We start from the raw sequence: 25,900 nt of genomic DNA, 5'->3' as shown, positions 1-25,900 counted from the left end.
TGGAAGGAGGTGTGAATTTTTTTTTCCCCCGGTATGTTAAACACAGACTTTGGCAGTGCAAGACGGTACACGCAAAAAGTCTGTAAAACACTTCTCCGTGCAAGCCCGTGCACGCCGAACAGGGGCCGCCACAGACGTGCCTTCACAGGGCTCTGCACGCCGCGAGAAAAACTTGTGCAATTCCTATTTTCCTGTTTTTTAGGACTCGCTAAAGAGGCGAGAGGCGGGCGGGGAGGAGGAGGTGTTGGAGGGGGTGGGGGTGAAGCTCGCTGCTCTCATAAAGAAAAAAAAATAAAAAATTGCATAACGAGATACTTTCTTTGGCAACTGCTTCCTGACAAATATTTACAAGGGCAGAGCGGGAGCGCGTTTCCGCCGACGTCTTCCCGGGCTCCTCCGGGCTGCGGGAAGAACCACGGCCCGGGATGAGCTCCGGGCCGGGATGAGCCCCGGGCCGGGATGAGCCCCATCCCAGCGCCAGGGCTGGTTTTTCACAGGAGCCCCAAAGTCTCCGGGACTTGGCGGCGGGGCGTCTGGGAAGACGGAGTTTCGCTACAGTTGGTGGTGTGCATTAAAAAATAAATTACAAAAAAAGAATTAAAATTCCCAGGCAACAAAACGGGGCGGGGGTGGGGGGAAAGGGGGAGAGGGAGAGTCAGGTCGCCTTTCGCCCTCTCCCCCTCGCCTTCCCAAAGCGGCGCCGCGGGCTGATCCGCTCAGCTGCATCCCATCCCATCCCATCCCATCCCATCCCATCCCATCCCATCCCATCCCCTCCCTCGCCGCCTCTCCAGCCCTCGGGGCAACAACTCCGCTCCCAAGCCGGGAACTCGGATCTTTCTTCCCCACCTCCGGAACAAGGTGTCTGCTCCGCGCTCCCCCCGCCCCGGCCCGCCCAGCCCGGCCCGGCCTTCCCCCTCTCGGGCCGCTTCCCCGCTCCGCGTCTCCCTCCGCCCTGGGAGCCCGGCACTATTTGTCCCCCCCCCCCCCGCCCGCCCTGTGGAATGCCGCGCGCGCGGCCCGGCCGAGGCGGCAGGATACACAGCCGGGGCCGCCGCGCGCTATAAGAGCCTCCTGGTGTGCGCCGCCATTTTAAGGCTCTCGCTCGGTTCGGTGGTCGGAGCAGCGGCGGCGCTCGGGGCACACACAGACACCGCCGCCCCGCACGGCCGCCACCCGGGAGCCAGCGGCGGGGGCACGGCCGGCAGCGGGGAGCCGAGCGAGGAGGAGGCGGTGGCGGAGGAGGGGCAAGGAAGGAAGCAAGGAAAGACGAGCCGGACCACGATCGCCCGGGCAGCAGCAGTAGGAGCCGCCGCCGCCGGAGCCCGGGGCGCTCGCCCTTCCCTCAACGTTAGTGCCGCTTTCCCGGCGGGAACCCGAGGCGAGCCCGCGCTGGGCCCCGCGGCCGTGGGGGGTCCGGGTGTGCCCGGCGGGGGGGACGGGGCTGGGAGGGCGGGAGGGAGCGGGGGCTGCGGGGGTGGGAGCGGGGAGGTGGCGGCAGGAAAGGAGGGGAGACGGGGCCCTTGGCTTTGGGAGGTCCGGACAGCTGCGTGGCTGCAGGAGCGGCAGCTGCAGCTCCCGAGGTGTCTCTTGGGAAGCTCGTCCTGGGGCGAGGGGGTGGCTGCTCGGGCTGCGGAGGGGACGCGTCTCTGCCCTCGCCTGGCTTTGCAGCAGAGCTCGGGGTACTTTATTGACCCCTTAAAAATACTATTATTTTAAAGGTGTCGTGTTCCCCCCTCCTTTTTCTTTTTTTTAGGGGAGTACTAACTCGCCGGTGGGCTGCAGATCCCCTTTGGCGATAGGAGGGGGAAGAGAGCAGGGTAGGGGTTTATTTGTACCGAATATAATTAGTCACGGTCACTGCAGTCAGCGGGAGATAACTAATCTGCTGCCTTGTGGGGTTTCGCTCTTAGTGGCATTGCATATTTGCTGGAGAGGTTATGCTGCTACTTCTGGGTGCCACCGAAATGAAGCTCCCCCGGAGCTGGGAGCAATCAAATTAAGTTTTTTAACGCCCACGTTACCGGAGTCTTGTAACGAAAGAGCCGGAATCCTGGGATCCGGGCGGTGTGGGAAGCGCCTGCTGGGGGGGACCACGGCTCCAGCTCCCAAAGTATCCCGCTCCTGAGGCGTGTGGATCAACTTGCGGTTACTCCCAGTACTATACAGGGCACTTATTTCTGATTTCTCGAGGAACTGGGGGCTCCATATGTGTTGTTTAGTGGTTTGTTGGGGTTTTGGTTTGTTTGTTTTTTTTTTCTAAAACACCCAACAAAACAAACAAGACAGCTTAGTTCGTCTCTCATGATTAGTTGTTCCTGGAACACCGAGGTTTTTTAAATTTAGAAAACTTGGAGTTTTTTCTTGGCTAAAACTTGATGTAGGTCTTTGGGCTGCTGCTTCTCGATTCTCTTCGAAAAATACCCTCCTCTGAAGATTATTCCTTCTGGGAGGAAAGGACAGGCTGGGAAGGTACTTCAGGCAACTTGTGACTTTAGGAATAGCAGTGTTGATCTTTGTAATAAGCTACTTCTTGATCTCTTTCTCATGGAGCAGCCATTGTTCTGACACTGTATATTCCAGACATCTGTGGTGCTCCCATCCCCCAAAGTATGCAAGTGGTGAATGGAAAGAGGCTGGGCTGGTATGCTGAGGTCGACAGACGGAAATCAAGGAGGGGTTTTAGTAAAACAGGATCTTTATGTGCTGAGACTATAGGAAAAACAAAGACGTGAAAACTACCTGAGAGAGTGTCGGGATTTTCTTGATACTGAAGTTCGGACACACCAGAGAGCAACTTTCCAATTGTGATTTTTGCTTCTGAATGATAAAAAGGTGCTACTGGAAGGCTCTAAAAAAAAAACCTACAAGAGGCAAAACTTACTGGTGTGTACTGAGCAAAGGTATAATGTGAATTCCAGTAACTAACAGTCCACGAAGCTAATGTTCATCTGGCACTTTTAATAAGAAGGTGCTGACAGCTGCAGGTGTGTGGCTACTGTGTCGACTCTCTAATGGCCGGCATGGTTGCAAATGAGGCTACTTAGTTATTCAGACAGGAGTTTAAGGCTCTCTGAATTCAGCCATTTAATACAAAAGCATATTGCATGTCTTGTTGTTCTGGGGTGGTTGCAGAGAAGTGTTGTATTTGTCTTCTATTAGTTCAGATATTTTCTCTTTAGGTATAAACTGAAATAGGTGGGAATATTCATGTTGGTCTGTATGGCTGATCATTTCAAAGGGTTGAGGAGAGAAATGAGTAAAAACATGCTGGAAAGCGTGTCAAGCAAAATAGCTTCTAAAAGTAAGGATTTAATATAAAGATTAGAGAAGTCAGTTCTTCAAATGTTGAGTTACGGCCTTATTAACCCAAGCTTCCTTTTTCTTGCCCAAGCTGTAAATAGGCTGGGCTCTGCATGGTTTGTAGTCTACTACGGACCCCAGTGTTTTGCTGTGACTGTGGGGTGTGTCAGGAACTGGCTTATCGAACCTTGGCCATGAAACCTGGTTGTCCTTCAGACGTGTGATTTCTTTGTGAAACAGATGTCTGTCTTTCATGACTTTACATCTGAATTAACGTTCTGAAACACTGTGTTCTGAAGAGTTAAACTTGAGGGTTTGGGGATATTAAGAAAACCAGTTGGTACTAGTGGCCTTCTAGACTAATTTTGCAGTATTTTGAGCGGTGGAAAGGGAAGCGCAAGGATGGGACAGAGAACGTGGCTATTGTAAGTTTCTGTCTCAGAGACGGAAGTCTGAATGTGTGGTCTGAAACTCATGGATAAGGATGTTTCTGCAAAATACTGTCTAGTAGGCAGACTAGTCTGCAAATACAGCAGTAATCAGAATCGCTTGTGTTAATTCATAGTTAAAGCTGGTAATGCAGGGGTTGTGGTGATCATGCAGTTGCCTGCAGCAAAGCTTGTTCTGTGGCTCTGGTAGCCTGCATACCGTGGCAGGAAAATCAGGACTGACCTTGCTTATCTTGAGCATCATACTTAGGGAAGCCTGATAAAACCTGGTGAGAAACTGTGCAGGCAGTCGTGACTTGTTCTCCCAACATGTGCTTGCAAGCTCTGAGCTCTGTGCCTTGCTGGGTGGCTGAGTGGTGGCATCGAAAGGGCAAACTCCTTGGCAGTGAATATTGTGTGTGACTCTTGTTTCTTAAGATAAAATTGTTATTATCCTGGTCAGAAGGGTAGGGCAGCATCGATGATTTTCCAGTTCAGCATTGGAATCTTGTTTTGGGGGTGCTTTGAGGTTGTGCACCAACTGAATTGGTTAGACTTGCCAACATGAGGCAGCCTGACAGTGGTTAACTTTTAATATCCATTTCTGGCACTTGCTTTCAAGGCAGAACTTGCTGTAGTCTGTGAGCAGGCTTTAGATGGGGAGAGTTATGTCTTAGAATATGCTGGCATTGTGTAGCCTGTGCTGCCTAATGAGGAGAAAGAAGCTAGAAGAGTTGGTGTGGGGTTTGGCTTGGTGGTGGTGGGTTTTTGGGTTTTTTTTGGGGCACTGCCAGGTACCTTCAGTGCAAGGGAGAGAACTAATGGAAATCTAACTCTGCCATTTCTGTCTCTGTGGAGCACCAAACTGATGAGGTGAGCAGGTGAGTGAACACACCTGTAGCTCAACCTGCCCTCATGAATCTGTTAACTCTCTTTATGTGAGAGCAAATACATCCTATACTTTAGTTGCCCTGGGAAATAAGGGTGCAAACGTTGCTTTGCAGAAGAACTTTCTGTTCGTGTTCCAAATTGCTTTAAGAAACAATGTGGACTGGCTGGATTAGTATTGCAGCAGTGAAGTGCTTGCTGTTACTTAACACCAAATCAACTCTGAACCTTGTTTGAGCAGTGACTTAGTTCACTTAAAGGTTGAAAGAGTTAATCTGGCATTCTACGTTGCTGCTTTTAAAAAATGGTACGAGCTGGCTGGATTTTGCTGAAGTTGGCAAATGCAGAGTGCACTGCAAGTGTGTTTGCTGGAACGAGCATTTCTAGGCTGACTTACTGCGCTAAATAGACTTGTATAAATTGGAGCAGTTTGCCAACTCTGCAGCAACTGTAGCAAGTAGTTCTGTATTGTCCTGGCAACAATTCAGGTGCCCTCCAGTGGCCAGAAATCTTAACATCCTAAAGGTGCTGATAAATGCAGCTGCCTTGTCAGTTTGCCTTAATTAAAAGTGAGTTGATGAAACATCTTTTGGTGTCAGACTTCGTTAGCGTGTTTGCTGTTCAAACAGTACTTTTTTGAGTGTTGGTTATGCCTTGTTGTAAATACATAGTTATTTTGACAGACAAGCAAAGACAGCTACTTTCAGATTCATATGTATTTCATTAGTGGCAGTGCAATTATGACTAATCACTCTGGCTTCTTAAACTGTGGCGATTAATATTTAACATCATGTTCAGGGCTGGCTACATGGTTGGAGCTGAAGAAGAAACTGGATTATGGTGCTTGTTTGGAAGGGAGATTTCTTGCTAGGTTGTTGCTGTTTAAAGTGGAAATGGATGTTTCGAGTTCTACACAAACAGGAAGGAAAGAGTTCTGTAACACAATGGCTGTCAACCACCCAACAACCTCGTTAGTGACTTACCTCATCATGGTAAATCACTGCAGAACCCTTAAGGGTCTTTTTGACACGCAAAAGTGTGGGCACGGAAACTTAAGGGCTCACAGTGGTTTGTTGTGGAACTTTATTAGCGTTAAATAAAACGTGGCATAGGAGTTGTCCAAATTATCATTGGTTGCCTCCAAATGGTCATGATGGCAGCTTTTTTTTTTTTTGTATGTGGCTACATAAGACAAGAATGAATTTTGATCCTGGCTACTGCCATCTCTCATAAAGACATCACACAGTGATAAGTCTGGGCACATGGACCAAAAGCTCTTAAGTCAAGGCAAATTTATTTATTGAGTTGTGCTGGCAAACTAAACTTAGACAGAAACCCTGGCTCATCCATAACCAAGACAGACAGGAATATGCATAATGTAGATACCTGTGTCCTGCAAAGGAAAGATGGGAGCTGCCTGAGCTGTGATAAGAAAACTGTTTTGCTCAGCCAAAGATACTCAAACTTAGTGAATGTTGCATGAAACCCTAATTGGAAACGCCTGCCAGTGACCAAAAGATCTCAAACCCATTGCTGAACAGAAGTGACTTAGTAACTGTTTTGGGGTTACTTGCCTGTGTTTGTGGTGCTTAGTTGGTCAAAACAATTAAGGCATAAGAGTAATTGGGTTGATAATCTTGTTAAGAACTTAATGCAAGTTAATAAACTTGAAACTGTCGTATCAACTGCTGTCAAAATATTACTTGTACATTATGTGGACAAGCGCAGTACTTCTGTTCTTAAGCTGGATGTGTAATGCCCAATGTGTAGTTGAAGCAGTTTTCACACCATAACATTTAAGATTATCATCAGCTCCTCCCTGAGACAGTCAGAAGTACAGTTAGGTACTTGGAGTCAACTTTGCTTACTAATAAGGTGAAAATTTTTGCTAGTGTTGCCAATGACAAGATTTCTTAAATCATTACTTGCAAGTGTGGCCTGATAACTTTTCAACTTGTGCACAACTGCTGCCCACAGGTATTAGAAACAATCAGGAATTTCTATAGAGGACAGATAAATACCAGTGCAGAAAATGTTTTGTTTGCAGATCTTGTTAGAAGCTGCTGGTATCATTTCCCATGATTTTGAATGTAAAGGGTTGTGTTGACAGACCTCCTGCAGCTCTTGAATGTTCTCTTGGTAAATGGCAAAATAATTGTGCTGTGGATCCAAACACTGATTTCTGAAGTGACAGCCTCCAGTGCTGTGAGATGTTGGCTATTGCAGTTTTTAGGTGTGCCTTTGAGTAAGAGTATGGGATTATGTGGAACGCTGCTGTCTTTCCATTGCATGGGGTGTCCAGCCATGAGCCTCGGGGAGCCTCAGGCTCTGGCCAGGATCAAATGAAATTCCATAGGTCACCACGGATAGCGCAAGAAATTATGGTGATAGGTCACTGCTACCAAGTCCCTTTTGACAAATCCAGGTGTCCTTAAGGCTGTAATAAAATGTCTGTGCTAAAGAGTGAAGTACTGTCGATCAAAGGTATTGGATAACCTTTATATGATATTGCCAGATTGATTTCTGGGGAGGCTTCCTGGCAGGTTCTGCAGTTCGAAATTCATCTCGGAGTGATTGTGCAGGTCGGTGCCCAGATGAACTTTATTTCTGTTTCAGTAACTTTCCTGACGTGCTGGTTCTGAATTCTCTTGCAGGTTCTCATAATTTTGCACCGTAGTTTTTTCAGATATTTGTTGGCTGACGTGGCTCTCAGACCGATGTTAACTGTTGTTTTATTGGAACTTGTAATGGGCTGTTTTCAAAACGGCACTTAAGCCTTAGTACCTGTGAAGGCCTTGATGAATCGCACAAGCTGTTGGTGCCTCAGTGCTGTGTTAGTTGCTCAGAGTGCTGCGTTTCAGCGACGGGCAGTGCTGCAGTGAGAGAGACCCACCTGGCAGGGATATCTCCTATTTCTGCTTCAAGTATCTTTGGTTACCTGAACTGTCAGTCCAAAGCTGCTCTTCACTGAGTGATTAAAACTACCGATGTTCTGTGTGCCTTTCTGTACCTTAGGTGACCAAGAGGAAATGTGGCACTTGCTACAATTTGCATTAAAGTCTCAACTGTACTTGAAACTCGAGTTGTTGCAGTTGAACATTTTGCAAGCTGATTAGGAAGTGTGGTTCTTTACTGGCCTGCTTTCTCTTTCGGGAGGATGGGGAAGGTGAAACAGGTGAGAGTGTCCTGTCATTTCAGAACACTCTGTAGAGCTCCAGTTCTAATGGAGATGAGGTGTGATAGATTGGAACCCTACAGCCGTGCTGGAAAGTTCTCCTGGCCCCTTTCCCTCATCCTCACACGTGCCGAGGACTGGATGGATTAAAAAACAAGCCTTGAGTTTTTGGAACTTGTAACTGGAGTCTTTCCTTCACTAGACATTTTTTGAGGAATGAGTTCTTTTTTTCAATACAGCCAGCCCAGTGTTTTAAGTCTAGTCAAGACTTAGGCATGAATTTCAGTTCCATCAAGCAGTTGTAATCAACTTGAGAAATGTAGCAGGAACAGAAATATTTACATGCTTTGGCTTTAGCTAATGAGCATGTGAATAGAAACTCTGCACTGTGCTCTTAATTGATCTGGGATTGCTGAGATGACTGAAAGTAGACACACATAACACTTTATTTTGTGCTGTAGAATCAAATGAACTCTTAAAAAAAAACCCTCTAATGTTGGATGTTCTTTTGCATTTGTTATGGGAAGGAATTTTTAGATAATTTCTAAGGCAGAAGAGAAGCTGAAAAGCCAGAACAATTGATGGAATAGCAAACTGGGATGCCTGAAGGAAAAAAGAAATAATGAAGTGAAAATGAAGCAGCAAAGAACAGTGGCTGAAACAGAGGTAGCTCAGCGAGTGTTTGCAGGTGTGTGTGTACTGTCAAATGCCCCTCTTTCACTTTCAATCTGTGGATTATCTGGGCTAGTTTGTTGCCTCTTTCAGAGCATGTATTAAAGATATTTAACGCTTGCAAGTCGGAGCCCTTTAACCTTTGAGGTCAGTAAAGCAGATACCATTCAGATTTCATAATTTCATGATGTTTTATAGGAGAAACAGATTTTATACTTTCAAGTCTTAATAATAAGAGAATTTAAAGACCGGCTTAACACTGTTGCATATTCTGGTTTCACAGTCAAATTTACTGTGATCTGATTTGCTAAATTAAAATAAAATGTATTGCTGTTTGCAAGGCATCTCCCAGCTTTCTGCAGGCATCAGTGGAATGCATTGTCTGAAGTGTTCCAGCTTGTGTAAATTGCAGCTGGATGGATTACATGGGATGCTGAGTCTGTCACTGGAATGAAGGAGAACACTGAGCAGGAGTAGCTCAGTGGTTGGAGGGAATGGTGCAACTAAGCAAATGTTCTTTGAGGAAATGACCAGAGCAATTCATTCATGAGTTAAAATTTATAAAGCAGTTTGTTCTGTTGCAGTCCAGGATCAGTAAGATGGATTTCAGAGTGGGCTTGTGCTGTGGCATTCAGGTCAAGATTATTGGTGGCTCTTTGTGTTGCTGCATCTTGGCACACCACCTGAATACAGCAATGCTGCTTTTTCTCTTGCCATGGCGTTTCTTCTGAGCTGGTAGTGAAGGCTGCAGGTCAGTGTTTCTACCATGTGACCTAAAGGAAGGTAGGAAAGTTTTACAGCTCTGAAAACCCATGGTGGGTTTTTCCTTTTAGAGGAAAAAGGCTGCATGGTGTGACTTGTTTCATTTTAATGTTACATACTGTGCAAGCTGTTTCCATTTACTTTAAGATATCTTGTCATAAGCCATCTGAATATATTTTTACCCAGTATTAAATATCAGCTTGCTGAAAGCAGAAGGAACCCTGACATTACTGTGAAATATATGAAGTTTTATATTCTGATTCTTGGTGCAGATAACAAGATAAACCTTAACTTTCCTCTCTCTACAGATATCCAAGTGGTGCATGGCTTTGTTTAATGCAATAATTTGCAGTCCTAAAACATTATTTGAGATCCAGTTTTCAGTGAGTTTCATGGTAGTTTTCATCCATTCGGATCCTTTAAGCACTCGTGTGAAGAAGTGGGTAACTAATTGGTGGGTAACTGATTTCACAGTCAAGGCCTTCTAATGCTTGCACATGGCTAATTGCAAAATAATCTGCACACACTGCATATATAGCTGTTCATTTCACAGGGGGTAAGGTGGCTGAGGACTGCAGATGGTAATACTTGAGACAGAGTATGGGAATGCTCTTCAGTATTTTCTTCTTGGTATGGAAATGTATTTGAGGAAAATTTGTATTTATTCCTGTGTGGTACCTTTGTACAAGAAAAATAAATAAAAGAAACCACAGGTGTTCAGAGTGAGCACATTGTGCTCCTGTTTTCAAATAAAGTATCTTCTATTCTTTGTGTAGAAAAAAAGTACCAACACAGACTGTCTTTCCTACAGCAAGCTTCTAAACTTTCTTAAAACACACAACATTGAAACTGGTAAGAAGTCCTGAAAGTACAATCTTACACAAGCATCTGATGCATAAAGGGCCTCCAAAATCACCTACAAAGCATAGTTTTTTGTGCATCTGGGTAGATATGAGAGAAGGGGACTTACCCAAATGGGAATAAGGAATAATTAAAAGTTTACAACAGATTGGATAATGTCCTCATAAGACTAAGAGGGGTTAGAAGTAGGTTTGGTTGTCATGGGCTGGGTTAGACCAAGAATTGCTTAGGGACAGAGGCCACTCATGCTTTGAAGTGCTGCTATACCATGAAAGCTTTTTTCCTGATGTTTCCGCTGTCAGCAGTGTCTGACTCGGATGGTTCTCAATCTCCCTGTTCTAGAAACAGGTTAACAACTTCCAGGATAAGATTAAAAAGGCTTTTTTAAAAAAATCCTTAATTGTATGTATTTCCCAAATCCTCCACTTGAAAACTAAGGTTAATAGGAAGCTTCCACTACATTAAGAAAAGAAAGACAAGGACTTGGGTGTTTGACTCACAGAAATGAGTGCTGTAGTTATGTGGTATTACTAGTTGTGAACTGATGTTGCCAGTTTATTTTGGCTATGGACTTTTGCAAAGCAGACACAGGCAGGTGACATTATTGTCAGGCAGCTGCCTGAAACAAAGGCCAGTTACAAAATCAGACTCAGAGAATGCTTCCAGTAACACCTGGGGAAGGGTTGCAAAGACTTCAGAGCACTTGGAGAAAAGCTGTTTTCCACTATGTGGAAATAATCCCCTTTTGTGGAGATAATATATATTTTTAATTGCTGTAAGCATCAGGTTAGGAGCTGCTTGCCCTATATAAGAAAGTGTGTCATTCAGAACTGGTGCTGAGTTTAAAGATACAGTTCCTTTGCCTGTCCTAGATGAGATGTATGAAAACATGGTCAGTGCATGTGTTGCCTTTTCACTAAGTCATGGTGATTGGATGTACCATTCTGGATTTCTCACACAAGGTTTGATAACATGCTGCTCTTGATTTAGGGAAGACTTACAAACTCTGACTTGCTTTATAAATGTGACAGGAGTGTGGGGGAAAGTGCTTATCTGATCACTCAGATGTGATTTGAATCAATCTGAATGAAGAGAATTGTTCAGATTTGAGAACTGCTGTAGGCTTGTTGACTTCCTTGGCATGTACCCTAAATATCCTCCAGAATCAGAATGCCTAATAAGAAATACCTAATCAGAAATAACATCTAATACGTCTTCCTTTCCTTTTGAAAACTGAGAAATTTGAGTTGTTTTCTGCAGCAACTTGAAACTATTAGCTCATAAGCCTTCTGAGCTTGCAGAGCCATTTTTCTCAGTTGTTTACACTGGGACAGATGGCACACAACACAACCTAGTGCAGTGTCTTGCACTGCTCTTCATAGGAGTAGTTTAATAGGTAGTTTTACAAAAAACCAACCTCCATTGAACTCCAAAGCTGATGTTGCTTGCTGAGCAAGGGGGAGGAGGAGATTTCTATTTCTAATAAGTGAAGAGTCTCATAACTCCTAATGGTACGTCCATATGAACCTCTGTATAGTGTGACATTTATCAAAATTCAGACTTCTGAGTAACAGGTAGCCTTCAAAAGCAGCGAGGCTGATGGAAGCTGGTTGTTATGCTGAGGTTTGTTTGTGCAGTGTGGCAAGGCATTTTGTTTCTTCTGATGGTTGAGATCTGTATGGCTGACCCTGACTCTGTAATGTCAACTAGTTGTGTGTCCTCCAATTAATCTGGATAGGGCTAAAGGAGCTGGTATATTTTTCATGGTTGAAGAAAACAAGCTTAATAATCCTTGCAGTCTTTTTGTTGTTGTTGTTTCCTCTTCCCCACTGCCTTGCCCACATGTACCCATCGAGTTTGTCAGGAAAATTAACAGCACAAATGTTTGTACCAAGCCTGGTGGTGTTGCTCCCTTTGTAAGTATAGTGGTTCACTGTGGCAATGACAAACAGGAAGACAAAATCAGCAATTCGTCTGGACTCGGTTTACCCCCTTGTAAAATGAGAAGAGAATGTTAAAGAAAAGATGGGAAAATGTTCAGTTACAGAAAACCTAAACCAAAACTCTGGTTACCTTTGGTGGGCAGTTACCTTGAACTCCTAGGGTGAAACCCAATTTCCCATCTAAATAATAGTAATAAAAAAGCTTGTAGGAGTTGCTGAGGGGTTACAGATGTGTGAAATGCACATTAGGATGTTAGAACTTTCAGGTGCAGCTCTCAGGCTGATCTGGGGTCAGCATTCCAAAGGCCTGATGTCTGACTGGTAGTGCAGTTCTGAACACTTAACCAGCATTCTTCACTGCTGTTTTGTGGATGTCCCTCAGCTCTGTTTTGGAGCAGTGCTGCAGTTCAGTGGCTAGCGTGGCCTCTTGAATTTTACCTCGGCTGCTCTTCTGATCTCTTCAGGCTGCTGAAATGGAAACAGCCATTTCAGAGTGCAGTTGCTGTGAGCCAGTTGCCTTCACTTGTGCAGAATTCAACAGTGGAAGGAAATTATAAATGTTGTTCTCAAGCCCTTTGTTGCATACTTGAATCCCAGGTGGTGGGAAATCTCTTTAAGCATGGTCACCACTCTTAACATACTGGTAGATGAACCAGTCAACTTCAAAACGAGTTTGGTATTCATTTTTTTAGCATAGTCCTGATGGGAGGAGACTGGAAAGGTTACAATAAAAATAGAACATTTTTTTGTGCTAAGCATACTGTGAATTCTGTATAGCAGCTGGATCTTGCCCAGTTTTCTATTGGAAATGTCACATCTGACTGTGAGGACTACAGGGAACAGAAATACAAATTCTACTGTTGGTGCTTCTTCCTGTTTGGAAGGTGTTAGTGTGACTGACAGAGTAATGTCTAAGCCCTGCAGAGCCATCAAGCTTTGGTATAGGTGCTCCTTCCACCTTAGCTATTCACTAGAATTTTTGAATTAATGATGAACTGACAGCATGACTAAGCCCTTCCCCTTAGCACTGCTACTCCTGGACTTTTTAACAGCATTTTGGAAGAATCCAGTGTTGGAGGGACTTAAAAAAAAGATGGGGCATTGTCAGAACATCTTCCATGCAGACTGTGAGGAGCAGACCCTGAGCTGGCTGGTCTCTTCCAGCTCTGGAGTAGGACCGGTTTAGGGACCTTGGCATTTCCAACTGCATAGCAGAGTACTTACTGTTGTTGTGTTATGTCTTGTATCAGCTTAATGCTGCTCTTCTGCTGCAGATGCACATCTACTGTCCATTTTAAAAGAACCAGGGTAGAGTTGCTGCCAAAAGTTGTGGGAGTGCAGAGTCAGGACAAACAGCATTGGCATTTGTACAGCAAAGTAACAAGATTGCTCAGAGGCTGCTGAAGTATCTTGGAGCTGGCTCAGAGACAGTGAAATACAAGTTTGCCTCAGAGTTGCCTCACCTATTCAGTGAGGCTTTTAAAAACTGTTGCCCTGTCCTCTATGTAATTGTGATTTTCTAAAAAGTACTTCTGAAGGAAACTCTTAAATTTGAAAACTTGTCTTTACACAAACAGAGCGTCAAATGGACTTTGTTCTCCTGACAAACAGTCCTGCAGACCTGTCCCTTAGAGAGATTAATGCCTGCCCTTACCTCATTGTCCAGGAATGTTTGATCAGCACAGCTCTAACACCTAACTGGCACATGGAAAGCTGATTGCTGCAAGAGATGGTTTTGCTCACTGCAGTACCCACCACCACAAACGTTTCTGCTTGGCTGGCTCCCAGGATAGGCTGTCACCAGCTGTGTGTGTGCTGGGAACAGTGTTGGCCTCTGTGGGGGAAGGTGAGCAAAAGAAATAAAAGTGACCCGTTGTGGAGCTGTAGCCTCATGTTTCTCTTCTGGGTTAGTGAAAAGACAACTACAGATTTACTGTACAAATACTTCCATACTGCTTGGTGATATCAAATGGAGGTGCATACTGAGAATTTGGATAGGGCATTGATCACCTTTCAGCCTCCTGCCCACAGTTATCCTGGCTTTCTGTGCAAAAAATAAAAGTGAGTTTGGTGATTTAATTTGTGTGTAACTAAAGGACAGCCTTTTTTTTGTTTTAATGAGGCTGGTTCAATTTTCAATTCTAACTTCAAGGAAAAGTTTTGTGCAGGAAGAAACCTTTCTTGTTGTGGTACAAGAAAGAAGCAAAGGAGGAGGTGCAATTATACCTATTTAGGTAGTCTTTGTGCCACTGAAATAATAGCAGCTTGCCTTAAATGGTTGTTTCATCTTTCCCTGGGGAAATTTATGTTGTAGCCCTGTATCAAACAGTTTCTCTGGTATCTTAAGAGTAGTTTATCTTTGAAGGAAATGAGGAAGTGTGACATTTAGCTCTTGTCTTTGTGGCATGTCCAAACTGTGGAATTTAATGGCTGGATTTCGTCTTATGCAAGGATAGAGGGATGAAAAGTAACTCCATCACAGTCAGTCTTCATCTCTCTCTCTTTAGCTTTAAGAGGAGAATATATCTTACATATAGGCTGACAGGAAAAAGTCTGGGTGATACATCATGTTCGTTTGCAAGTCTGTCCATGGGGGTTTACTAATTAGCATTTGAGTATACTCACTGTAGTAATGAAATGGCAAGATGTGCGAAGTTTTAGTTTGCAACTCTAGTGTTCTAATATGAAATCCTGTCTTACTAGCTCTGTAATGTTTCATAAGTTCTAACCTTGCTCTTTTTTAGGATCTCTGAAAGGGAGCAGGAAAGAGTCCTGGGAGCATAACAAAGAACATGGCGACTCAAGGTATATAATGCATTACAATTTCTGTTGCTAGACTCCAGCAGGCTCCTTATTCTTTTTAAGTTCTCAAAGTCATTTGGATTGAATGTCTGCTCTACTACAGTAATTAATAACTTACACAGAAATCAAACCTGCAGACAGATTTGTTGTCTAAACATTTTGGGTTCCTTAAGTACAGTCAAGTATGTGGAAAAGGGAACCTTTAAGCAGTAGATCAGGACAATCACTGCAGCAGTGATTGTTCTGCCTGTTTGTCAGGTTTAGGTGTCTGCATTGGCTCAACATAAAGCCTCAGTTTAAAATTGCTGTCTCATTTGCAGTGCTGGGTTGTGGTAGTTGTTTATAACAGCTTATTTTAATTTAAAATCTGTGTCATCTGTTGTAGGAATAATACATGCTGGAGTAATTGAACTAAACTTAATTGTTCAACAATGATTTCTTACAGCTGACTTGATGGAGCTGGATATGGCAATGGAGCCAGACAGAAAAGCAGCAGTCAGTCATTGGCAGCAACAATCATATCTGGACTCTGGGATCCATTCTGGTGCCACAACAACTGCTCCCTCTTTGAGTGGCAAGGGAAATCCTGAAGAGGAAGATGTGGACACAACACAAGTGCTGTACGAGTGGGAGCAGGGATTCTCTCAGTCATTTACCCAGGAGCAAGTTGCTGGTAAGGCCTGTTCTATTACACTGGTCAGCTTGGGCATGCAGTTAATGATAGAGAAACCTAAATACTCAGTTATTACCAATCTAGAAGATGAGCTTTTTGTTCCTAGTTTGAGCTAACAACTTACCTTGTTTTTCAGATATTGATGGCCAGTATGCAATGACTAGAGCTCAGAGAGTGCGTGCAGCGATGTTCCCCGAAACACTGGATGAAGGAATGCAAATCCCATCCACACAATTTGATGCAGCTCATCCAACTAATGTGCAACGCCTGGCTGAGCCATCCCAGATGTTAAAACATGCTGTTGTTAATTTGATAAACTACCAAGATGATGCTGAACTTGCAACTCGTGCAATCCCAGAACTGACCAAACTGTTGAATGATGAGGACCAGGTAAGCACTTTCTTTTCCTCAGTGCACCCTGCTTGTGGGCTGACTTCAGTGACCTTAAAACTGAGAGCTTTCTGCACATATTTCTGCTAGGTGGTGGTGAACAAAGCTGCAGTTATGGTTCATCAGTTATCCAAAAAGGAAGCGTCTCGCCATGCTATTATGAGATCCCCTCAAATGGTGTCTGCTATTGTACGTACCATGCAGAACACAAACGATGTGGAAACAGCCCGTTGTACTGCAGGCACACTACACAACCTCTCACATCACCGTGAAGGCTTGCTGGCAATCTTCAAATCAGGAGGCATCCCTGCTTTGGTTAAAATGCTTGGGTATGTGGACTACTAAGCACTTGTGCTTTTCCATTGGGTCTGGTGGGAGAAGGTGCTCATGAGGTTTTTCCCTTCTTTAGATCCCCTGTGGACTCTGTGCTGTTCTATGCCATTACAACCCTTCACAATCTCCTGTTACACCAGGAAGGAGCCAAGATGGCTGTCCGTCTGGCTGGCGGGCTGCAGAAAATGGTGGCCTTGCTCAACAAGACAAATGTCAAATTCTTGGCCATCACAACAGACTGCCTTCAGATCTTAGCATATGGCAATCAAGAAAGTAAGGTAGGTGCCTCTGCTGTTGAAACAGTTAAAACAAGCAAGCTTGTGATGAATGTCCTTACAGTTCTTGTGTACTGACCTTTTTCTGAACTTTGAGCCACATGTTGGATTTTGCCAGTCAGTCCTGATCTAGCAAGACGTGAGGGATGCAAGAATTAGCTTGAAGAAATGCTGTTGTGCTCATAAGTGAGGCTGTAAAACTTACAGACCACATCGGCAGATGGGAGTGGTTTTTTAGGGATCTGCAACCTGTGAGAGGTGTAAGCCAGCAACATTTACTACCTGCTGACATGCATAGGCAGTGACAGACAAATGTTACTTTTGCTGTCTTTCAGCTGATTATTCTGGCAAGTGGTGGACCCCAGGCTTTAGTAAACATAATGAGGACCTATACTTATGAGAAACTATTGTGGACCACAAGTAGGGTGCTGAAGGTGTTGTCAGTCTGCTCCAGCAACAAACCTGCTATTGTTGAGGCTGGTAAGTACCTTGTCACCCATGATAACTTAAAAAGCTATACAGTACTCCAGGGTCAGTTCATTCCACCAAAACAGAAACTGCCAGCATCAAAAATTGAACTTGGATTGGTCCTTAAGACCGTAACTAGTTTTGGAGGCCTTTAGAATACGGAAGTAGAAAGGGTGGCTGAGTAATTCGTGTTGTCAGCTGGGTGACTTTAATGGCTGAGTGTTGTCAGAATGGTCCCCTTAGAATGTGCACACATTTAAAAAGCTCAGTGTCACAAAGAGAACTTGGAGGTTTGTTTTTTTCCTACGTGGTGAAGGGTCTAGCCATATTACAATGACAAGAAGAATCCAAAAAAGCTTGTGAGATACTCAGGAAGAAAAGGATCTGACTTGACTACTCACGGGATGAACGTCAGAGTATGGTGTCACATCTGAGTAATGCTGTCAAATCTGTACCATCTTCTAGGTGGGATGCAAGCTCTGGGACTCCACCTCACAGATCCAAGCCAGCGCCTTGTCCAGAACTGTCTCTGGACTCTGAGAAACCTGTCAGATGCTGCAACAAAGCAGGTAAATGGCTCTTCTGAGGGATCAAGAGCAAAATTCAACATAGTGGAAGAGAGACTTAACTTTTTCTTCCTTCTTTTTCATAGGAGGGCATGGAAGGCCTTCTAGGAACTCTTGTTCAGCTTTTAGGCTCTGATGATATTAATGTTGTGACTTGTGCCGCTGGCATCCTTTCTAACCTTACCTGCAACAATTACAAGAACAAGATGATGGTGTGCCAGGTTGGTGGCATCGAGGCTCTTGTGCGCACAGTTCTTCGGGCTGGGGACAGGGAGGACATCACAGAACCCGCTATTTGTGCGCTCCGTCACCTCACCAGCAGGCACCAGGAAGCAGAGATGGCTCAGAATGCAGTGCGTCTCCATTACGGACTCCCAGTGGTGGTTAAACTGTTGCACCCACCCTCACACTGGCCTTTGATCAAGGTAAATCATGATTGCAAGCTGTCAGCACTGAAAACTGTTGCTTTTTCAAATGTAACTTTAAATGTGGAAAATACTTTGTTTCCAAGGTGTTGGGGTGTACAGTTTGTGTGATGGGAAAGTTGCTTCATTTGAGCAACTTAGTGCTGTCTCTTGGATTTAAGCATTTGGGATCAACTGATTAAAAAAGGAAACCGCAGTGACAGCACACACCAATTGTGTCCTTTATTCCTCACCCCCTTTCTTACCTGCAGGCCACTGTTGGCTTGATCCGCAACCTGGCTCTGTGTCCTGCAAACCACGCCCCGCTGCGTGAACAAGGTGCTATTCCAAGGCTAGTGCAGCTGCTGGTCCGAGCACATCAAGACACCCAGCGGCGCACTTCCATGGGCGGGACACAGCAGCAGTTTGTGGTAAGTCACCACCACTGGCGTTACATCGCTAAAAGTTGTCTCTCCAACTCCTCATTTGTCAGTGTGCCCTTAGCCCTGTATTGCTCGGTCTAAAGAACTGTTGTCTTATTTGCTGTAATTCATCTTATTCTCTGTGTGCTGATAATTCTGTCTTTGCAGATGTGAAATTTTTCTTGAATAAACAGGAATGCCAAAACTTTGGTTCTTATTTTACTAAGAACCTCTTAAACATTCAATTCTTAATGCTGTAGATCACAGAACTACTGGTAATGCCTAGGCTAGCAAGACAAGTAGTTCTGTACCAGGAAACCAGAACTCCCTTGCCCTTCTCAGACGAATGGGTTTAAGAATCCTATCGCAGCCTTTCAAGGGAATTTAGAGCTGTAAAAGTACTGAGAAGTTATGCAGGCTCTATACTTGTTACCTATTTGGGTGCCAGGTCAGTGTGGCAAGATCAGTCTCAGTTTGATTGTTTTTATCCCATTAAACATGTTAGTGAAGGAGAAGTTGGCTTAGCAGGAGCAAAGGAGAGCAGCATCTGCTAGTACAGGAGAGTAGTTAATTCATGTGGAGGCAGGAAGGGACCTCTCTGTTACTGATTAGCACTCTTTCCAATTTGGTAAGCACCAAGCCAGTCCAGGTTGAGGAAAAAGAGATGGTGTTATCAGACATGGAGTTTATAATAAAAAAAACACTGTGAGATGTTCCACTGAGATGCTTCACTTACTGAATTTGCTTGGATAGTTGCTTGAATTGACTTACAGCATGACTGTTAAGCTTGAAGGTCAGCAGTAGATGATGGTTATGAGCTCTGTTAGGGAAAGGGGGTATGTCCAGGGGACAAGTTTGGCTGATTTGTTGAAACAGGCTGCTTGGCTTTTTGACAGTTTTTTAAGAAGAGAACACACAATATCTCAACTTGAAAAATGCCTTTTCTCTCCCTAACTAGGAGGGTGTGCGTATGGAAGAAATTGTCGAGGGCTGCACTGGAGCCCTGCATATTCTTGCACGTGATGTTCATAACCGAATCGTAATCAGGGGCCTAAATACCATTCCACTATTTGTGCAGGTAAGTAAGAGCTCAAGACAACATTGTAGTACATATTAGGAAAAGAAGTAAAATGGGTCTTACACTTTCTGGATAGAACTGCTAATTCAGAGCGTACTGAAGAGCTCATTTCAAGTAGAAGAGCTGAAGAGCCCCCTGTGTTTTGGTTGCAGTTGTTGTACTCTCCCATTGAGAATATCCAGAGAGTCGCTGCTGGTGTACTTTGTGAACTGGCTCAAGACAAGGAAGCAGCTGAAGCAATCGAAGCTGAAGGTGCAACTGCCCCTCTAACAGAACTGCTTCATTCTAGGAATGAGGGTGTTGGTAAGTGAACTCAAAAGACAGATTTCATTCTTGTGTTAGAAGAGTTGCTCAAAGTCTCAGCCTCTACTAAAATCACTCTTCCTTTGGGCAGCGACATACGCAGCTGCAGTGCTGTTCAGAATGTCTGAGGACAAACCACAGGACTACAAGAAGCGCCTTTCAGTTGAATTGACAAGCTCCCTGTTCCGGACTGAGCCAATGGCTTGGAACGAGGTGAGTCCTGTCTTGTGTTAATGGTTCCTGGGGGACCTTAGTTCTGTGTCCTCCCTCCTTCCACTAGTGAGGTGTAGCTGCCATTGGTGATACAGGCCCAGCTTTACACAGCTGTGTGACTGCACCTTCCTGACTCTGTGTTCAGGTTCAGTGAACCTGTGGTACGCAGTCTTCAAGCTGCCTTTTTGCTTGCAGATAGGAAGAGTGCATTTTCTGCTGGTGCTGAAGTGCATAATTCTCATTATGTTTGCGGGTGTGCAAAGCTGTATACAAGACCTTTGTACTTTCCTGTGCTGCTTGTCAAAACCTAATGAACTCTGGATGTAAAAATAAACATGAGTGATATCAGGGAAGCATAAATATAAAACATACCCTGTGAGGCTTCTATCAAGCCAACAGTGTAGGATTAGTAATCTTGAAGGGAGGATGCAAGTTGTCCTCTTAGAACTGAGCTTTCGGACTTGAATATGTTTGGAGGCTGGTAATCACTGCACAGTGAATTGAGACTGAAAACAAACTGTGCATGGGGGAGCAGGAAGGCTTCACTAGTTCTTTGTCTTCCTGCAGATTCTCCAGATTCAGGAGCCTAACTTTTCCTATATGTATCTACTACATAATGGATAGGAGCCCTTTGTACTGTTTCAGTGCTTACTTCTCTATTTTCCTAAAATCTGTACCACAGGAATGTGTGTGGGGGGGAAAGCTGACATGAAATACCACTTTGAGATTGGAGTTAAACAATTGCTCTGGAGACAGGCAATTCTGTAATTGAACAAATGGGAGAGGTTCCTTCAGAAAAATCTTTAAAAGCTCTATTACTGACTTGCAGGAGCTGGGCAGGTGAACCTGAGGAGAGTGTTCCTAGACCTGCCCCATCTCTTTCATTCCCAAACAGAACCCTTCTTCCAGTGATCTGTGGATTCCTGTGCCTAAATCTGGCTATTTCATGTTGCTTATTACACTTCTGTGACATGAAGATGCTGAGCTAAGTAAAAAGGCATTTCATGTTCACAGCAGTACAGGACTGCAGTGCTCGCTGCAGAAGAGTTGCCCAAAGGGATCTGGGGCAAGCTTCACTTTTTAAACTTAGAAACGCTAGTGCTGGCTGAAAGACCTGATGTTAAAACCGTTTTGTAATTTTTTGTGTGCATGTAGACAGCGGATCTCGGACTTGATATTGGTGCCCAGGGGGAACCTCTTGGATACCGCCCAGATGGTACGTCTCTTTTGTTCCCCTTGACTAAACTTAAGTTGGATGAAGTCAAGTCATAGGTTTTAAAGGAGAACTGCAAATGAGAGAAGAGTGTATATGCTCTTCAGCAAGGGTATTGCAAACTGACAGGCAGATGGGGAACTGCCAGTTCAAATAACCAGTTTCTGCAACGCCACTGGCAGCACTGAAATGGGAGCTGTATGAACATGCAAAACTGGTGTCTCATGTCTGAGTCCTGTGGGAACATATCCCACTGAGCTGTTGTTTCCAGAAATCTTTTATATTCTTTACAAATGGACTTGACAATTCCAATAGTGCAGTTTTTCTTTAAAACAACAAAGCTGGTATTGAATGTGTTAGTCTCTAAGTGTCTATAGACTCCACCGCAAGCCTATCCCTAAGGATTCTGAGCTATTTTTGACTAGACTTTCAGAAGCAAGTCTACAGTCTTGGAGCCTGGTTTTGCTGCAGTATTGTTGAATTTTAGTACTGTTGATTGTGCAGACTAATGGCTTGGCTGGAATCTGCTCGTGCTTCTGACTGCAGTGTGCTTTGTCTGCAGAATCATACTGGAAGGCTGTTTCAAACAATGGAATAGCCATTAAGGGCAGGCAACAGATTGTGTTGAACTTGGCTGAACTAGAAAACAATTAGATGGCTACACAATCTCCTCACACACTGATACTTGCAGCTTCTGATGCCTCTAACATCTGTTAACATTATGCTTTTTTTCCCTCTGCCACCTTTAACTTTCTTAGATCCTAGCTACCGTTCTTTCCACTCTGGCGGATACGGTCAGGATGCCTTGGGTATGGACCCTATGATGGAACATGAAATGGGTGGCCACCACCCTGGTGCTGACTACCCAGTTGATGGTCTGCCAGATCTTGGCCATGCCCAGGACCTTATGGATGGGCTGCCTCCAGGTGACAGTAATCAGTTGGCCTGGTTCGATACTGACCTGTAAATCATCCTTTAGGTAAGAAGCTCCAACCTTGAATTTAAAAACAAATCAAAAAGAGCAAAACAGCTGACTGGACTGAGGACTTGGTTGGCAGGGAGGGATTGGCTCGATTGGGTCCCAGTGTGCCAAAATAATGAATAAACGCTCTGGAAACACTTGATCAGCACACTCCAAACTGACTTCTGCCGTGAAGTGTGGAAGTAATTAACTGTAATGTCTTGTGCACTGGCTTCATGCAGTCTTCTTGTGTTAGAACAGCCCTTTATGGCTCAGGAACACTGACACCTGTGTTTTTTCTCTTTGCAGCTGTATCATCTGAGTGAACTTGCATTGATTGGCCTGTAGAGTTGCTGAGAGGGCTCGAGGGGTGGGCTAGTATCTCAGAAAGTGCCTGACACACTAACCAAGCTGAGTTTCCTATGGGAACAATTGAAGTAAACTTTTTGTTCTGGTCCTTTTTGGTCGAGGAGTAATAATACAAATGGATTTTGGGAGTGATTCAAGAAACGAAGAATGCACAAGAATGAATTGCAAGATGGAATTTATCAAACCCTAGCCTTGCTTGTTAAAAATTTATTATTTTTTTTAAATCTCTGTAATGGTACTGACCTTGCTTGCTTTGGAAGTAGCCTTTCTTTTTGCAGTAATTGTTGTTAGTTTTTTTTAAAGTCTCTCGTAGTATTAAGTTATAGTGAATATGCTACAGCAGTTTCTAATTTTTAAGGATTGAGTAAAGGTGTAGAACACTAATTCATAATCGCTCTAACTGTATTCTGAATAAAGTGTAACATTGTGTAGCCTTTTTGTATAAAAAACTAGACAAATAGAAATGGTCCAATTAGTTTCCTTTTTAATATGCTTAAAATAAGCAGGTGGATCTATTTCATGTTTTTGATCAAAAACTTTATCTGGGATATGTCTGGGTAGGGGCCAGTAAGAACTGTTTATTTGGAACCTTGTATTGGACAGTTTACCAGTTGCCTTTTATCCCAAAGTTATTGTAGCCTGCTGTGATACAGATGCTTCATGAGAAAAATGCAGTTATAAAATGGTTCAAAATTAAAGTAAACTTTTAATTCACTCTGTGTCAAATTATTTCAGATCACAAAGTATACTTGTGTGTGTTAACAAGTAAGTCTTCTGAAACTCATCCTGGAGTTGCACCATCACTTCAGTATTTCAGAGGAAGGGCTCAAGAATCATTCCTCTTTCATCCCGCTACGAAATAGTTGCCCTTTGAAGCCTGGAGGTTTCCTGCTATAGTCCTGAGGCAGAATTCTTCCCCTTGACCCACTGCTGCTTTGCTTTGGCAGGTTCCTCAGCATGGAGCAAGTCTGGTCCAGCAACTACTCTTTGTGCTTGGCCTGCCAGCCCTACACTCACTTGTGGGCTTCAGAAAGTGGGAACAGCATCGTTTATCACTTCCCTTCAGCACTGTGCTGTCACCAGGGTCAGATGAACAGCCTTTCCTCACTAACTGTCAGCTGGTTCAGTAGCTAAAAGCCATTTTCAGGTGTCCTCAGTCTTCAGTTAATTGTGAGATAACACCAGTGTGTAACTGGCTTCTCTGGAGGCAGCACCTGTGTGGGTGGAAGTGGGGAAGGTGGTTCTGGAAGTGCCTGCTGAGCCACAGACTGCACTTTGCACAGTGCCGCTGTCACCAGCCTGGGCAGGACCAAACCCTCCCGGGGAAGCTCCACCTCAGGCAGCAGTTTGTGGCAGATCAGAGAGGGCCTTGGCTGCAGAGCCTCGTGGCTCAGGCTGGGGAGAGCTGAAGGGAACCACACACAAGAGCAAAGGCACTGCAGCTGCAGAGGGCAAAGTCTCACTCAGTAACACCCTTGGTCTTCTAGTGTGGCTGGCAGAGAGGAACAATTACAGTAAAACACTACACCAAATAACAGCCACTACTGAACCTTTCCCCATTTCTAGTAACTCCAGCCATTCAGCTGTGAAAGATACAGTGATATTTGACATGTAAGAAAGCAAGTCCTGTAAAACACACACAGTGAAATTAATTTACACAGAGGTGTTTGCTTGCCTCTATGGACAGGGATACTGTGGATAACCAGGCTGTCCAAGAGCAGGTAGTGTAAGCGCAACTCTCAACAGGCCACCTCCATTTGGTGGGTGCAGTGGGAATGTGGAGTTGCTGCACTAACAGACATTAAGGAAGACGTGGTCTCCACAGCACATGTGGAAAACACTAATTCTTTACACACTGTGGTACCTGCAAGCTCCAGAGGACCTGTCCTAAGGTACCAACTTTTCATGGGGATAGTAAGTCAAACTTCCTTGGTCACCATCCCACCTATTTTCAAAGAAGAGCTCCGGCCAGGAGCATTTACAGCTGAGAATGACACCACCAGTGCAGTTTAAGCTGGGCAGGAAGGTAGGAAAGAGGGGCACAAAAAAAGCCCATGCTACTGGGTAAAAACCTGGTAACGTGTCATCCATGCATGCCACACATACACAGCCTCTGTGTGATAGCAGGGGTTGATTCTGGTCACTTGAGGTGAAGAATATTGTCTGCCTTGAAGTATTTTCTAGTGCCAGTCACAAGCATGAGGTGATCCCTTAAGATGAACAGACAGGTCAGGCACCTGGTCCAAAAGATAAATACACATTTCTAATAGCAACTTAAAATAGTGAAACACATTATATTGTGAAAGAACTGTGCTATATTTATTTTGACACTTTCAAACTGTCAGGTACTTGAGCTAAATCATGTAATGCCAGCAAAAGTAAAGTAGTAACCAAGAACTTATCCTTACAGAGGTTTAAAAAACAAACCACCCCTCAGAACCAGCTTCCCTCCTTTCCTGAATGCTCCCAAATTCCTGCATATGCTACAGCTCAGCTTGCTAAATTAGTTACATCTGCTCAGCTCATTTGAAGATGTTCCTGCAGGACCGAGGTGCTGATCAGTGCTCACACCCTGCACATTTTGATGGGCTGCTCCAAACCGGTTCACTTGGTAGTCTTGATATTTTCATGTCCCACCATTTGAAGAATTTTAAATGCCAAGGAAGCAACAGACACGTCGGCATGAGAGCTGGGAATTAAAAACAGTAACATCTATTAGACATTCTTAGGGAAAAAGTGTTTTGTTCAAATTCCACATTTGCCTTTCTCTATACTGGAAAATTTCTGACTGGCCATTAACTGCACTCTATGGCCACTTTTCTGTTAAGCAGTAACACATAACTGTGACTCTGCTCTGTAGCAAACCTTGTGTAGAAACGAATTGCAGCTCAAATTCTCAGTAGCTGCTACTTCCCTCAACCTCCTGTTAAACATTCTGTAAAAAAAGATACAATTTATCACGCCCCCCCCCCTACACACACGTTCCCAGCAGGAGAGAAGGATGTGTTTTCACACATGCAAGGAGGAGGGGCTGCCCCTGCACCCACAGAAACGCAGGTATGACATCATGAGGCTCTCTACTTCCTCACCTAAGGTTTTAGTATATGTATTTTGACAGATTTTTCCTTCTGGAGACACATTTTTTTTTCTATCATTGGCACAGAGGCTCTAACAGTACTGCTAGTCCACAAAACCACGTCTTTTTGTTTTTTATACATTCCCATCCCTCATCTTCAGCTTAGAAAGAGCAGCAGCAGATCAATCAATGTGCAGCTTCCTTGGCTGCTGCTATGACAATACCTACTGATGTTCCACACTTTGGGAAATGCAGAGCTAGCCACGAAATCCAAATGATCAGTTCACACTATGTAAGCCAATGTCTTAAGGAACAGCTGTTC

At 44.3% G+C, this 25,900-nt stretch overlaps 2 protein-coding genes across 6 annotated transcripts in view; one reads left to right on the top strand and one right to left on the bottom strand.

The window, feature by feature from the left end:
* The first annotated feature begins 1,080 nt into the window (after positions 1-1,080).
* Positions 1,081-23,216, top strand: CTNNB1 (catenin beta 1). Of its 2 annotated transcripts, XM_071561353.1 has the most exons (17): positions 1,081-1,350; positions 1,757-1,820; positions 14,777-14,837; positions 15,280-15,507; positions 15,644-15,897; positions 15,988-16,226; positions 16,307-16,508; positions 16,841-16,985; positions 17,439-17,542; positions 17,626-17,964; positions 18,216-18,374; positions 19,324-19,443; positions 19,596-19,746; positions 19,838-19,959; positions 21,115-21,175; positions 21,931-22,151; positions 22,443-23,216. In XM_071561353.1, the coding sequence occupies exons 3-16, from the start codon at positions 14,825-14,827 to the stop codon at positions 22,137-22,139; spliced, it is 2,346 nt and encodes a 781-aa protein (XP_071417454.1). In that variant the 5' UTR covers positions 1,081-1,350; positions 1,757-1,820; positions 14,777-14,824; the 3' UTR covers positions 22,140-22,151; positions 22,443-23,216. The 2 variants fall into 2 exon arrangements, with proteins under 2 accessions (XP_071417454.1, XP_071417452.1); XM_071561351.1 differs by lacking the exon at positions 1,757-1,820.
* ULK4 (unc-51 like kinase 4) overlaps positions 22,417-25,900 on the bottom strand; it is a 205,180-nt gene continuing 201,696 nt past the window's right edge. For all 4 annotated transcript variants that reach the window (XM_071561347.1, XM_071561350.1, XM_071561349.1 and 1 more), the window contains one exon: positions 22,417-25,191. In XM_071561347.1, the coding sequence (XP_071417448.1) occupies positions 25,107-25,191 (85 nt within the window). In that variant the 3' untranslated portion in view covers positions 22,417-25,106. The remainder of the gene's footprint in view (positions 25,192-25,900) is intronic.

This window comes from Pithys albifrons, chromosome 7 (genome assembly GCF_047495875.1).
Source record: "Pithys albifrons albifrons isolate INPA30051 chromosome 7, PitAlb_v1, whole genome shotgun sequence".
In the NCBI taxonomy this organism is placed as follows: Eukaryota; Metazoa; Chordata; class Aves; order Passeriformes; family Thamnophilidae; genus Pithys; species Pithys albifrons.
Note: the sequence above shows the minus strand (reverse complement) of the source record. Positions and strands in the feature narration are given on the sequence as shown.